The 15124-nt window shown below is 46.6% G+C and overlaps 1 protein-coding gene across 1 annotated transcript in view; it reads right to left on the bottom strand.

The window, feature by feature from the left end:
• Positions 1-5317: 5317 nt before the first annotated feature.
• The window catches only part of LOC124799309 (carnitine O-acetyltransferase-like), a 78034-nt gene continuing 68227 nt past the window's right edge, over positions 5318-15124 (bottom strand). Inside the window, exons 11-13 of the mRNA XM_047262895.1 lie at positions 10370-10568; positions 6247-6384; positions 5318-6019 (exon numbers count right to left, since the gene is read on the bottom strand). Of these exons, the coding sequence (XP_047118851.1) occupies positions 5801-6019; positions 6247-6384; positions 10370-10568 (556 nt within the window). The 3' untranslated portion in view covers positions 5318-5800. The remainder of the gene's footprint in view (positions 6020-6246; positions 6385-10369; positions 10569-15124) is intronic.

The raw sequence follows: 15124 nt of genomic DNA on the forward strand, positions 1-15124 counted from the left end.
ATATACTATTGATTGTCTGATTTCTCTGAATATAGTGAAATACATATTGATGAGCAAGAATCCCTAATTAAAAATTACCAAATTTTCAGAAACTAATGTTTAACTTACAAGACAGAACCCATGGTCATAAACCCAGAATTCCCATTGTGTAGGCATAAATTAGTACTGCATAAGGCCTTTACAAATGTCTGCTTGTGTCTGTGTATGTGTGGATGGATATGTGTGTGTGTGCGAGTGTATACCTGTCCTTTTTTCCCCCTAAGGTAAGTCTTTCCGCTCCCGGGATTGGAATGACTCCTTACCCTCTCCCTTAAAACCCATATCCTTTTGTCTTTCCTTCTCCTTCCCTCTTTCCTGACGAGGCAACCATTGGTTGCGAAAGCTAGAATTTTGTGTGTATGTTTGAGTTTGTTAGTGTGTCTATCGACCTGCCAGCGCTTTTGTTTGGTAAGTTTCATCATCTTTCTTTTTATATATATATATATATATATATATATTTTTTTTTTTTCAGCACAAAGAAAGATACACGTGTACACTGTACAAGGTACAAAATCTGACTGGAACATTAACATGGCGGCTCAACAGAGCAGTTAGAGTTCAAAGATCATGCTTCATGTGGTCGATGTGACCTATCGACGCCAAAATTTTATATCAGCTGCTTCCCCCCTTGTACCAAAACACTTAAGTTTTCTAATAAGTTGTGCCATACACAATCAAAAGCTTTTGAAAGGTCAAGAAGTATACCACAAACTTACTTTCATTTGTCTACTGCCTGAGTTACACACGCTAAACTATGTTGTATGTACAAGGTTGATTCAGAAATTGCTGGAACTTTGTCCACAAAAGTTTTCTACACTTATCTTTTACTGATTGTGCATGGTCTCCATCAAAATACTCTTCTCTACAATTGGTGTACCACTTCCAACTCCATTTCCACTTCCAGAAGCAGTCTTGGTATGCCTCTTGCTGATTGCGCGAAGTGCTTTCTGCGAATTTTCTTTTATCTCATCTTTCGATACAATTCTTCATCCTTTGAATGGGGTTTTCAAATTTGGAAATATAAAAAAGTCTGCAGGGGCCAGGTCTGGAGAGTACGGAGGATAAGGCAGCACAGTGGTTTCATTTTGTGTGCAATATTCATGGAGCAGTATGAATGAATGTGTGGGTGCATTACCGAAGTGCAAGAGGCATGAATTATCCCGCCACATTTCAGTCCATTTCCTTTTCACATTTTCTTGCAGACATTGTAACACACCCTGATAGTGACACTGATTAACAGTTTGTCCCTGCGGCATGAATTCATGGTGAACTAATCCTTCAAAGTCAAAGAAAGCTATCAGTTGGATCTGACATTTGACCTGACCTTTCAGGCTTTTTGTGGTCTTTGAGAACCTTTGCCGACTCATTGTGAAGATTGAACCTTGGTCTCAACACCATAACCATAGAGCTACACCTCATCGCCAGTTACGGTTGCCTTAAGCGACATCTTGTTCTCATTTGTGCAACCCAAAAGCTTTTCACAGATTGGGAGGCAAAGGTCATTCCGGTCTTGATTCATGAGCCGAGGGACAAACTTGGCAGAACATGATGCATTCCAAGATGCTGTTTCAGGATTTCAGGGCCGGATCCAATTGAAAGATACTTTCTTCTGCAATCTCTTGGGACAGTCAGTCTTCAAATGACACGCACAATTTTGTTGATGTTCCTGACATGAGCGTTGTCAGTAGATGTTGAAGGGCATCTTGAACAAGAATCATCTTTAACTCCCATCTGGCCATTTTTAAACCACATGAACCTTTCATAACACCAAGTATGGCTTAAGCACTCATCACTATAGGCTACCTGCATCATTTGGTGTGTGTCTAAAGGTTTTCTTGAGTTTCACACAAAATTTAATGCAGGTGCATTGCTCCTCTAACTCTGCCATCTCGAAATTCGTAAACTGTGTGTCACAAAATTAAACTTAAAACAGCAGTTAATGATAACTAACAGACATACAGAAATGCAACTTCTGGCAGTTACCCATTAAACACAGACGTGTGCTGGGATGCCAACCAGATTTCGTTCCAAAACACCATTTGCGCAAAATCACGAATGTTCCAGAATTTTTTGAACAGTGTTGCTGTTGATTCACGTAGCATTTCCGTACAGTTGTCCACTGCCCATGGTATGCAATCCATTTCATTGTGTACTTGTACTGCATCTCCTCCACCTTCATGTTGACATCTGCAGAAGTAAGCCACTTTTTCATAGCCCTCTATGTTGTAAACACTAATTTCATTTTCTTTTAACCAATGTTCTGTCATAATAAATATATGTGGTAGTTCTGTCAATCCTGCTCTTAGCTTTTGTGTGCTAAAACTTCAGTCTGTATTTTAGCCCAGCCTTGGGAACCGTTTGTGTCACCTCCCCATTTGTTTAATGCAAGCTAAGAGAACATATTTTATAGCTATGAGCAATAGACACCAAACTAAGTGTTTTGATTCAATGGAATAATGTTTTTGACCGTTGTTGTTGTTGTTGTTGTTGTTGTTGTTGTGGTGGTCTTCAGTCCTGAGACTGGTTTGATGCAGCTCTCCATGCTACTCTATCCTGTGCAAGCTTCATCTCCCAGTACCTACTGCAACCTACATCCTTCTGAATCTGCTTAGGGTTTTAGTTTTCTTCTTAATCACATGTGAAACAAACTATGATTACTTCATCTGAGATATACATACTTTTGCTGTCTGAAGAGTTGACTGTTAAGCTACATATTTGTCCATGTTAACTACTTGTGTATAAACTTTGCTAGAGACTACAACAAGACCTGGTCATCACCGACAGGAACTTGTGGGTGCAATTAAAGATTGGTGAACTTACAGTTTTGAACTGCCAAAAGAAGCTTCTGGCTATTTAGTGCACAGATAAATTCTAAAGCAGCACTTTCAGGTGATGATTGAGAGAAATTGCGCCACTGCTAAGGCTTATTCCAGAAAAGATAGGATCAGTTACGTGAAACTGCAGAACAGTTACTTTTAAAGTTAGTTAATTTTTTGAAACTGACTGATCTTTTTTTCATTTATGTGGATTGTTTTCCTGAAAACCGCTCGATTTCATAGGTTACATATGTGGCTGAACAAACTAACGCATGCTGCTCTTTCTGTACACCAGTATTGTGAAAAATGCTGACAAAAAGTCGATTGAAGAAAAAATTATTCAAGCTTCCTCAAAAGATGGCATAGGTGTGGAAATGGTTCAAGAAAAGCTTGTAGGAGATGGTTCAGATGGAGTGGCAGTGTTTACTGGTAAAAAAGAAGGTGTTGCAGCTAGAATTGTGAGAAATATACCCCTGCACATGATTAGTGTACAGTGTATGTCGCATAGGATGGATCTTGTTTCTGAATAAGTTTTTAGTGAGGTAAATGCTGTTCATAGCTCTGAATGCTTGTTAGATGAACTTCACACAATTACCAAAAACCACATACAGCTGCAAAACTTAAAAACATTTTGGTGGCTGTAGGCATTACGGGTTGATAAAAGCTGTTTCATATCCGTTGGCTTTCTATTGAGAAGGGTGCTTTGTCAGCAGTATTCGAAGATTTTCATTGTATCATGCCATTCCTAAAGTCAGAGTCTGAAAGCCATGAATTATTAACAAGAGATCATTGTAAATTCACAAGCCTTTATAATAAGCTTTTACTGAGAAGAAATGTATTGCTGAGTGTGTTTCTTACAGTGAAACATAAAATCAGATGAATTCTGTGGCACAAACTACTATGAAAATGCATTTTAGAGATGACTATTTGAATCTTTGCAAAGAAAATTACTTAACATATTGTAAACTTAAATCTTATAATGGTTTGGGAGAGAGATAATGTGAATTGTTCATAGCTGAAGTCATTATCGTTTAGCCACACTAGAAAATGTATGCCCCGAAAAGTGCAGGTATAGATGTGGCAGTTCTGAAACATTACTTGAAGATTAATTCCTTTGAGATGTGGTGTATGGCTTGATATTAACTTTGTTACTTTTTACATAAATAATTACAGTAATCCTACTGTTAATATGCTTAGTTCCTGAATTTATTTTGAAGGAAATTTTAGAAGAAAATTTTGTCATTCATTTTACAGCCTTATTTTGTAGCTTAAGTATCCTTTATATGTGTAAATTTGAATCTCATGCAAGTGAGCCCGATCTACACAGTAGGCGCTGGTGGAAATGGTGCATCACGGGTAATCTTGCCAACTCAAATGATCCATGTAGAATGGGCTTTATCGTAGGAAGTTCTTCAAAACTGGCATTACGAGAAAGCTTGCAATAATGTTCACCATACAACTTTTCCCACACTTCTTGTCATTAAAAACAGTACGATTACCAGTTCCAGCTTACACATGATATGGTTGTTTACTGGCGAGCATTTTTATATTTCTACAAGAGTTTGAAAGTGGCAAGACAATCATAGTATACTGAATATCAAAGTCAGCTTCAAATTACAGAATTAGTGGACACAGCAACTTGCATAATGCACAGAAATTTATACAGTTGACACTGTGCAGTTAATACAATATAAGCCAATGGTATTCTTTAAGTACCGCACGACTACAGTTTAGGTGTGCACTGACTTGATTCACAAAAAGGTGACACACAAAATTACATGACATTAAGATTCTGATACACAGGTACTGTGTGTGTATTGAAATCCGGTAGCAGACTGACTACATTGGAGTGGTGTGTGGTGTGCCATATACAGACTGGGGAATGAAGGAATTCAGTTTCAGAAACTGAATCTTGGTTTGATTCAGAAGCAAATACATTATACATTGCAGAGTTAGTCACATACTTTTGGATTCTATCTTTTACCAGAATACGCCTTGAAAAGGGGTTATTCCCAATGTGGACGCATAAAATAGTTTGGGAATAACCCTTTTCAAGATGTATTTTAGGTGTATAATCATTTATGATAATCTGTGCAAATTCTTAATTAATGGTGTCATTCAGTTCATAAAAATTAAGGTAACAAAAGTATTGTGGTAAAAGATGGAATCCAAAAGTAAATTGATTAACTCTGGAAGGCATAATGTGTGTGCTTCTGAACTTCAGCATTAATTATTTAGTAAGTTAGTTGGTTTAAAGGCAATCAAATAATAAATTTAAGTGAAGCAAATCTGACAAAAGTTCATAAATTTCGGTACATACTGCACTTGCACTTCATAGATACTTTGAGAACACACACACACACACACACACACACACACACACACACACACACACACACACACACACACACACCTCCTTCCTCACCTCTTTATCAAAAAAAGAATAAGATTGTGGAATAAAATGATTTGCAGTTGCTAGTGATTATTTAATATAAACTTTGTCATAAAAATTACAACACCGTATAAAATGTATAACAAATTCAGTCATTGCAGTAGTATTTAAATATAATTCTCTTCATAAAATCTCATGGCATCAGTTACAAAAACATTATTCTGTAGGTTACAAACAATTACCACAACAATTGTACAAAGCACAGTGACAATTACATAATACATTCTTCAATTTCTTTTTAAAACATTCATTAAAAAATTATTGATGCAGGTAACCACTGTTCATATGTGTGACAATCTATAACACTTTAAAAAATACTGATGGCACAGAAAAAAATTGACCCAGTGGACTGCATATTTCAGTGCTTGAGAAAGATACAGATATACAAATATATCAGTTACCACTTCTGTCTGTCATATTGCTTCCAGAGCAAGATGACGTTATGCTTATCTTTTGTACATCTTATAAATCTCTCTTTCTTCTCTCTCATATTTTAGAGTTTTGATTTCAACTGACTTGCAAGTAATACATTTTGCATGTCAATGAGAGACTGTTCAAGAGCCTCTTTAAATTTTTGCGCACTTGTTTCGGGACTCGAATTGAATGCAGATGTGCCAAAAAATATCTCTTTGTCTCTTGGATTATAGCAGCATCCATAACCATCTGGCACCAAAGGAGCATAGCACATAAATGCTTCACAGCGAGCTGCAACCTGCAAAAATGCCATTGCAATAGAATGTGAAGACATCTAGGTGCAAATTAAGAAATAATGAAAATATTTAAAGAAAAAGGTTGGTGAATATTAAAAATAACGTAGCTACCAGCAATATTTTTACAAATTATTTATTGATCATGTAAGTAAACTAATTTGTTATTAATTAAAGGAAAAGAGAGGAAGAGAGTAAAACAGGGCTTTGATCACCTGATAAATTTACTAACCTGACTTGTGGATAATTTCATATGGGTACTGCAAATATAGCCAGAGTCTAGAAACAGTTTTGGTACATCTAACCCATTCTCAATTGCAATCATTTTCAATCCAAGCAGATGACGATCCACACCAAGGCCATTCACTGCCTAATAATGCAAACAGAAATATGAGATAAATAATAATAATATTGACTCATACTGCCCTAAACAGTTATGTAAAGTGCAACTCAATTTACAAGGGGCATTTGAAAAGTCCATGCAAAAATAAAAACTACTTACATGTTGGGGGCAAATCTTTTTTATTTTTTGACACAGTCTCCTTTTAGACTTATACAATTTGTCCAATGCTATTCTAATTTGTTGATCCCTTCTGAATAATAGGAATTGTCCAAGTCTGCAAAATAGCTATTAGTTGCTGCAATCACCTCCTCCTTTGAATAAAATCGTTGTCCCACCAGCCATTTCTTCAAATTGGGGAACAAATAGTAGTCCGAGGGAGCCAAGTCTGGAGAATAGGGAGGAAGTGAAACAAGTTGGAATCCTATTTCCATTAATTTTGCGATCACAACTGCTGAGGTGCATGCTGGTGCACTGTCGTGATGGAAAGGGCTTTTTGTGGTGGACCAATCGCCGGTGTTTTTGTCGCAGGTCAGTTTTCAAACGGTCCAATAACGAATAATATTCACTTGTAACAATTTTACCCTTTTCCAGATAGTTGATGAGGATTATCCCTTGCAAATCCCAAAAGACAGTTGCCATAACCTTCCCGGACCAAGGAATGGTCTTTGCCTTTTTTGGTGCAGATTCTCCCTTGGTAACCCATTGTCTGGATTCTTGTTTGGTCTCAGGAGTATAGTAATGTATCCCTGTGTCTTCCACAGTGACGAAACGATGCTTTAAGTCCTGCAGATTCTTCCTGAACAGCTGCAAACCATCTTTGCAACACTTCACACGATTCCATTTTTGGTCAAGCGTGAGCAATCGCGGGACCCATCTTGCGGATAGCTTTCTCATGTCCAAATGTTTATGCAACATATTACGTAAATGCAAAGATGAGGTGACTTACCGAACAAAAATGCTGGCAGGTCGATAGACACACAAACAAACACAAACATACACACAAAATACAAGCTTTCGCAACAAATTGTTGCCTCATCAGGAAAGAGGGAAGGAGAGGGGAAGACGAAAGGAAGTGGGTTTTAAAGGAGAGGGTAAGGAGTCATTCCAATCCCGAGAGCGGAAAGACTTACCTTAGGGGGAAAAAAGGACAGGTATACACTCGCACACACGCACATATCCATCCACACATACAGACACAAGCAGACATATTTAAAGTCTTTAAATATGTCTGCTTGTGTCTGTATGTGTGGATGGATATGTGCGTGTGTGCGAGTGTATACCTGTCCTTTTTTCCCCCTAAGGTAAGTCTTTCCGCTCCCGGGATTGGAATGACTCCTTACCCTCTCCTTTAAAACCCACTTCCTTTCGTCTTCCCCTCTCCTTCCCTCTTTCCTGATGAGGCAACAATTTGTTGCGAAAGCTTGTATTTTGTGTGTATGTTTGTGTTTGTTTGTGTGTCTATCAACCTGCCAGCGTTTTTGTTCGGTAAGTCACCTCATCTTTGTATTTATATATAATTTTTCCCACGTGGAATGTTTCCTTCCATTATATTGATATTACGTAAATGTTCATTCGAGATGCCCACAACACTAGCAATCACACGCACCTTAACTCTTCTGTCATCCATCTCCATATCATGGATTTTATCGATGATTTCTGGACACTCAACCTCCACAGGGTGTTCAGAACATTCAGTATCACTTGTGCCCGTATTGCCACACCGAAAATTTTGAAACCACTTATAAACTGTTCTAATCGAAGGTGCAGAGTCACCATGATGTTTATCAAGCTTCTCTTTAGTCTCCTGAGGTGTTTTGCCTTTCACAAAGTAATGTTTAATCACCACACAAAATTCTTTTTCGCCCATTTTTTGACAATCGCTCGACTTCCTTGTTTCACACGAGTGCCAAACATAAAGAAAAAGACCAATATGGCTGAAACTTGGTGTGCATTCTTTTCAAAGTTGCTACTAACTAAACATGGTGCCATCTCTCAGCCTTTGCACAGACTTTTCAAATGCCCCTCGTATTCTGAACACTACACTGAAATAAACTGCAACAATTAACAACAACAAGAATAAACAAGCACTGGCTAAACTTTCCAGTGATACATTAATTTATCTTCCAAGAAAAAGAATATTTTGTTAAGATGCATTGTTATCAATTGTTACTTAAATTGGGAGTTTACATACGAATTTAACATTCCAATATATTCTGAAGAAAAACATAGGTTAAGGAACAGAGTCACAACATTCATATTCTGTTTGTTTGACAATCTATTATTACTCAGCTCTATGCAGTTTGTCATTACTCGCACCATTTTAAAGTTTTCTCAGTGAGATTGATTAATGGTCTGCTTCGGGTGCACAGCTGAGTAGTTGTTTCCAATTTATGCATAATATTTCAGTGGCAGACCCACTCGTTTTCTTTGGGTGTTGTGGGTTCGAAAAAAAATTTGATATATATATATATAAACATTTTTCTCAAACCAAAATTTATTTTTACAAGAAAGAGAATTTCTTACACTATTTTCTGCATGAAACTCCCTGGCAGATTACAACTGTGTGCTGGACTGAGGCTTCAACTCGGGACCTTTGCCTTTTGCGGGCAAGTGCTCTACCATCAGAGCTACCCGAGCATGACTCACGACCCGTCCTCACAGCTTCAATTCTGTCAGTGCCTCGTCTCCAACTTTCCACACTTCACAGAAGCTCTTCTGCAAACCTACATAGTCCAACCAATGTTTGTCAAAATTTCCTGGGTTTGGCAGGAGACGTGAGATCAGTCATTATCATGAAACAGCATTACACCTTTGTCAGTCGTCACCTCTGTTGGATCTGGATAGCTGCCTGAGTTTTCGTAGTGTTTCACAATAACTATCTGAGTTGATGGTTGTCCCAGATTCCATGGAACTGATCACCAAAATCCCCTTACAATCCCAAAACACAATGGCCATGACTATCAGCAGAAGGAGTTTGTTAGAACTTCTTTGCAACTGGTGACCCTGAGGGATGCCACTGTTTGAATTTTTCTTTCATTAACACCATGTTTTGTCTCCCGTAAAAATAAGTCCAGCAATCCTTCCTAATCTTCTTGACACTTCTGAAGAAACTGGCGGGCACAGAGAAGACATTTCTGCTCAAGTTCTGCTGTCAGCATAAGTGTGACCCGTCGAATGTAACGCTTGGGATATCCAAATTTTTCAGTCAAAGCTCTTTTCACTGTACCATAAGAACTCTTAGGAATCTTAGCAACAATTTCACAGATGGTAATCCACCTGTTTTGAAGCATTTTGTGATGGACTGTCCTAAAAACCGCGTCCACAGTGTTTGCCAGCTGAACCCAAACCAGGTGGCTTCAGCTGCCAGAAACTGTGGCCATGTGTGTGTGAGTTGCATTTCCACGAGTGTAAGTTTGTAAGTGTGTGTGCGTGTGTGTGTGTGCGCGCGTGTGTGTGTGTGTGTGTGTGTGTGTGTGTGTGTGTGTGTGTGTGTGTGTGGGCGCGCGCGCTTTTTTCAACAAAAGCCTTGTTGGCCAAAAGCTCATTTTGTGACAGTCTTTTTGTTGTGCCTATCTGTGACTCTGCATCTCTGCTGTATGATGAGTAGCAACTATCCTTTTCATATTATTACATCACAGAAAATGTCATTTTAGTACACCTATAAATACATTTTGTACCTGCTGTTACCACCACCACCACCACCACCACCACCACCACCACCATGAGCAGCTAATGTTATTAGTTTTTAGTAGTTGTGTTATTCACACTGAGGCAGTTACATTAAAGTTATACTTAATTCTATTAATTCCATTTTATTACTATTTATTATGTAAAAACTGTCATTTCTTGAGTAAATATGATGTAAAAACTACAGATTTTTTAAACCATGATCTGATGTAAGCCACGGCCTGAAAGTCCTAATATGATCAGGTTACATAAACTAATAATATGGGGCTGAGATATTAGCACAGTCTATTTATTTCAAGGAACTGATATTCTTTTTAATACTAACCTGTATTGTGTAATCCTTGTGACTTTTGATGGCTTTCTGCAAACCTGCTGCCTTCTCTTTATCAGACTTTGACGAGTCTAGCATTGTTTTTGCAAATTCAACAGATTCAATAGAACAAGAACGAATGGTTTCTGTCCGACCATGAATAAATTTTCTAGTTGATGCAGATTCATAATGGGCACCAGGCTGATTATGAAGCCTAATAAATGGAAAAAATGAAAAATTTGTAGTATTTATTATGTTAAATCTGATATTCTTTAAACAAATATACAGAAAGAGAATTTGAGGCTTGCACCTTACCACCCACTAACATGTTTTTCTAAATTTTGCTACTTTACAGCTGCCATGAATGATTTTGAGAATTTGTAACATCACTTTTGTCGAGGAGGTAAATGACAATTGTAGGAGCAGCAGAAAGTGTGTGTGTGTGTGTGTGTGTGTGTGTGTGTGTGTGTGTGTGTGTGTGTGTGTGTGTGTGTGTGTGTATGTGTGTGTGTGTATGTGTGAGGGGAAGGGAGGAGAGGGGAGGAGGTATGAAAATGGGGGAGGGAGGAGAGGGGGAATGAAGTGATATGGGGAAAAGGGAGGGAAAGAGGGAGGGAGGGAGGGAGGAAGATTAGAGTTTAAAGTCCAATTGGCATCAAGGTCATTAGAGACAGAGCTCATTCTGAATGTTTCAATGATGGGGATCAGCCCTGCCCTTTCAAAGGAAGTGATTTGGGGAAATAATGGAAAACCATATGTTAATTTGACCCATTGTCATTTTGAATGTGAGGCCAATGTGCTAACCATTGTGTCATCTCACTCGATAGGGGAAGGGAAGGGAAGGGAAAATAGGACGAACAAGTGGGAGAGTGAGGCTAAGGGGGGGAGGGAGTCAGGCCAAAGGGGGGGAGGGAGTCAGGCCAAAGGGGGGGAGGGAGTCAGGCCAAAGGGGGTGAGGAGGGAGTCAGGCCAAAGGGGGTGAGGAGGGAGTCAGGCCAAAGGGGGTGAGGAGGGAGTCAGGCCAAAGGGGGTGAGGAGGGAGTCAGGCCAAAGGGGGGGAGGAGGGAGTCAGGCCAAAGGGGGGGAGGAGGGAGTCAGGCCAAAGGGGGGGAGGAGGGAGTCAGGCCAAAGGGGGGGAGGAGGGAGTCAGGCCAAAGGGGGGGAGGAGGGAGTCAGGCCAAAGGGGGGGGGAGGGAGTCAGGCCAAAGGGGGGGAGGAGGGAGTCAGGCCAAAGGGGGGGGAGGGAGTCAGGCCAAAGGGGGGGGGGAGGGAGTCAGGCCAAAGGGGGGGGAGGGAGTCAGGCCAAAGGGGGGGGAGGGAGTCAGGCCAAAGGGGGGGGAGGGAGTCAGGCCAAAGGGGGGGGAGGGAGTCAGGCCAAAGGGGGGGGGGAGGGAGTCAGGCCAAAGGGGGGGGGAGGGAGTCAGGCCAAAGGGGGGTGGGGGGAGGGAGTCAGGCCAAAGGGGGGTGGGGGGAGGGAGTCAGGCCAAAGGGGGGTGGGGGGAGGGAGTCAGGCCAAAGGGGGGGGAGGGAGGGAGTCAGGCCAAAGGGGGGGGAGGGAGGGAGTCAGGCCAAAGGGGGGGGAGGGAGGGAGTCAGGCCAAAGGGGGGGGAGGGAGGGAGTCAGGCCAAAGGGGGGGGAGGGAGGGAGTCAGGCCAAAGGGGGGGGAGGGAGGGAGTCAGGCCAAAGGGGGGGGAGGGAGGGAGTCAGGCCAAAGGGGGGGGAGGGAGGGAGTCAGGCCAAAGGGGGGAGGGAGGGAGTCAGGCCAAAGGGGGGAGGGAGGGAGTCAGGCCAAAGGGGGGAGGGAGGGAGTCAGGCCAAAGGGGGGGGGGAGTCAGGCCAAACGGGGGGGGGGGGAGTCAGGCCAAACGGGGGGGGGGGGAGGGAGTCAGGCCAAAGGGGGGGGGGAGGGAGACAGGCCAAAGGGGGGGGGGAGGGAGTCAGGCCAAAGGGGGGGGGGAGAGGGAGAGAGAGAGAGAGAGAGAGAGAGAGAGAGAGAGAGAGAGAGAGAGAGAGAGAGAGGCCAAAGGGTGGGGGTGAGAGAGAGAGAGAGAGGGAGAGAGAGAGAGAGAGAGAGAGAGACAGAGAGAGTGAGGCTAAAGGGTCGGGGTGAGAGACAGAGAGAGTGAGGCCAAAGGGTCGGGGTGAGAGACAGAGAGAGTGAGGCCAAAGGGTCGGGGTGAGAGACAGAGAGAGTGAGGCCAAAGGGTCGGGGTGAGAGACAGAGAGAGTGAGGCCAAAGGGTCGGGGTGAGAGACAGAGAGAGAGAGAGAGAGAGAGGCCAAAGGGTCGGGGTGAGAGACAGAGAGAGAGAGAGAGAGAGGCCAAAGGGTGGGGGTGAGAGAGAGAGTGTGAGGCCAAGGGGGTGGGGGGAAGAGAGTGTGTGGCCAAGGGGGTGGGGGGAAGAGAGAGTGAGGCCAAGGAGGTGGGGGGAAGAGAGAGTGAGGCCAAGGAGGTGGGGGGAGGGAAGAGAGAGGCCAAGCGGGCGGGGGGGGGGGAAGAGAGAGGCCAAGGGGGCGGGGGGGGAAGAGTGAGGCCAAGGGGGCGGGGGGGGGAAGAGTGAGGCCAAGGGGGCGGGGGGGGGGAAGAATGAGGCCAAGGGGGCGGGTGGAGAGAGTGAGGCCAAGGGGGCGGGTGGAGAGAGTGAGGCCAAGGGGGCGGGTGGAGAGAGTGAGGCCAAGGGGGCGGGTGGAGAGAGTGAGGCCAAGGGGGCGGGTGGAGAGAGTGAGGCCAAGGGGGCGGGTGGAGAGAGTGAGGCCAAGGGGGCGGGTGGAGAGAGTGAGGCCAAGGGGGCGGGTGGAGAGAGTGAGGCCAAGGGGGCGGGTGGAGAGAGTGAGGCCAAGGGGGCGGGTGGAGAGAGTGAGGCCAAGGGGGCGGGTGGAGAGAGTGAGGCCAAGGGGGCGGGTGGAGAGAGTGAGGCCAAGGGGGCGGGTGGAGAGAGTGAGGCCAAGGGGGCGGGTGGAGAGAGTGAGGCCAAGGGGGCGGGTGGAGAGAGTGTGGCCAAGGGGGCGGGGTGGGGGGAGAGTGTGTGGCCAAGGGGGCGGGGTGGGGGGAGAGTGTGTGGCCAAGGGGGCGGGGTGGGGGGAGAGTGTGTGGCCAAGGGGGCGGGGTGGGGGGAGAGTGTGTGGCCAAGGGGGCGGGGTGGGGGGAGAGTGTGTGGCCAAGGGGGCGGGGTGGGGGGAGAGTGTGTGGCCAAGGGGGCGGGGTGGGGGGAGAGTGTGTGGCCAAGGGGGCGGGGTGGGGGGAGAGTGTGTGGCCAAGGGGGCGGGGTGGGGGGAGAGAGAGTGGCCAAGGGGGCGGGGTGGGGGGAGAGAGAGTGGCCAAGGGGGCGGGGTGGGGGGAGAGAGAGTGGCCAAGGGGGCGGGGTGGGGGGAGAGAGAGTGGCCAAGGGGGCGGGGTGGGGGGAGAGAGAGTGGCCAAGGGGGCGGGGTGGGGGGAGAGAGAGTGGCCAAGGGGGCGGGGTGGGGGGAGAGAGAGTGGCCAAGGGGGCGGGGTGGGGGGAGAGAGAGTGGCCAAGGGGGCGGGGTGGGGGGAGAGAGAGTGGCCAAGGGGGCGGGGTGGGGGGAGAGAGAGTGGCCAAGGGGGCGGGGTGGGGGGAGAGAGAGTGGCCAAGGGGGCGGGGTGGGGGGAGAGAGAGTGGCCAAGGGGGCGGGGTGGGGGGAGAGAGAGTGGCCAAGGGGGCGGGGTGGGGGGAGAGAGAGTGGCCAAGGGGGCGGGGTGGGGGGAGAGAGAGTGGCCAAGGGGGCGGGGTGGGGGGAGAGAGAGTGGCCAAGGGGGCGGGGTGGGGGGAGAGAGAGTGGCCAAGGGGGCGGGGTGGGGGGAGAGAGAGTGGCCAAGGGGGCGGGGTGGGGGGAGAGAGAGTGGCCAAGGGGGCGGGGTGGGGGGAGAGAGAGTGGCCAAGGGGGCGGGGTGGGGGGAGAGAGAGTGGCCAAGGGGGCGGGGTGGGGGGAGAGAGTGTGGCCAAGGGGGCGGGGTGGGGGGAGAGAGTGTGGCCAAGGGGGCGGGGTGGGGGGAGAGAGTGTGGCCAAGGGGGCGGGGTGGGGGGAGAGAGTGTGGCCAAGGGGGCGGGGTGGGGGGAGAGAGTGTGGCCAAGGGGGCGGGGTGGGGGAGAGAGTGTGGCCAAGGGGGCGGGGTGGGGGGAGAGAGTGTGGCCAAGGGGGCGGGGTGGGGGGAGAGAGTGTGGCCAAGGGGGCGGGGTGGGGGGAGAGAGTGTGGCCAAGGGGGTGGCACGGGGGGAGAGAGTGTGGCCAAGGGGGTGGCACGGGGGGAGAGAGTGTGGCCAAGGGGGTGGCACGGGGGGAGAGAGTGTGGCCAAGGGGGTGGCACGGGGGGAGAGAGTGTGGCCAAGGGGGTGGCACGGGGGGGAGAGAGTGTGGCCAAGGGGGTGGCACGGGGGGGAGAGAGTGTGGCCAAGGGGGTGGCACGGGGGGGAGAGAGTGTGGCCAAGGGGGTGGCACGGGGGGGAGAGAGTGTGGCCAAGGGGGTGGCACGGGGGGAGAGAGTGTGGCCAAGGGGGTGGCACGGGGGGAGAGAGTGTGGCCAAGGGGGTGGCACGGGGGGGGAGAGTGTGGCCAAGGGGGTGGCACGGGGGGATAGAGTGTGGCCAAGGGGGTGGCACGGGGGGATAGAGTGTGGCCAAGGGGGTGGCACGGGGGGATAGAGTGTGGCCAAGGGGGTGGCACGGGGGGAGAGAGTGTGGCCAAGGGGGTGGCACGGGGGGGAGAGAGTGTGGCCAAGGGGGTGGCACGGGGGGGAGAGAGTGTGGCCAAGGGG

Source organism: Schistocerca piceifrons, chromosome 5 (assembly GCF_021461385.2).
Source record: "Schistocerca piceifrons isolate TAMUIC-IGC-003096 chromosome 5, iqSchPice1.1, whole genome shotgun sequence".
Lineage (NCBI taxonomy): Eukaryota > Metazoa > Arthropoda > Insecta > Orthoptera > Acrididae > Schistocerca > Schistocerca piceifrons.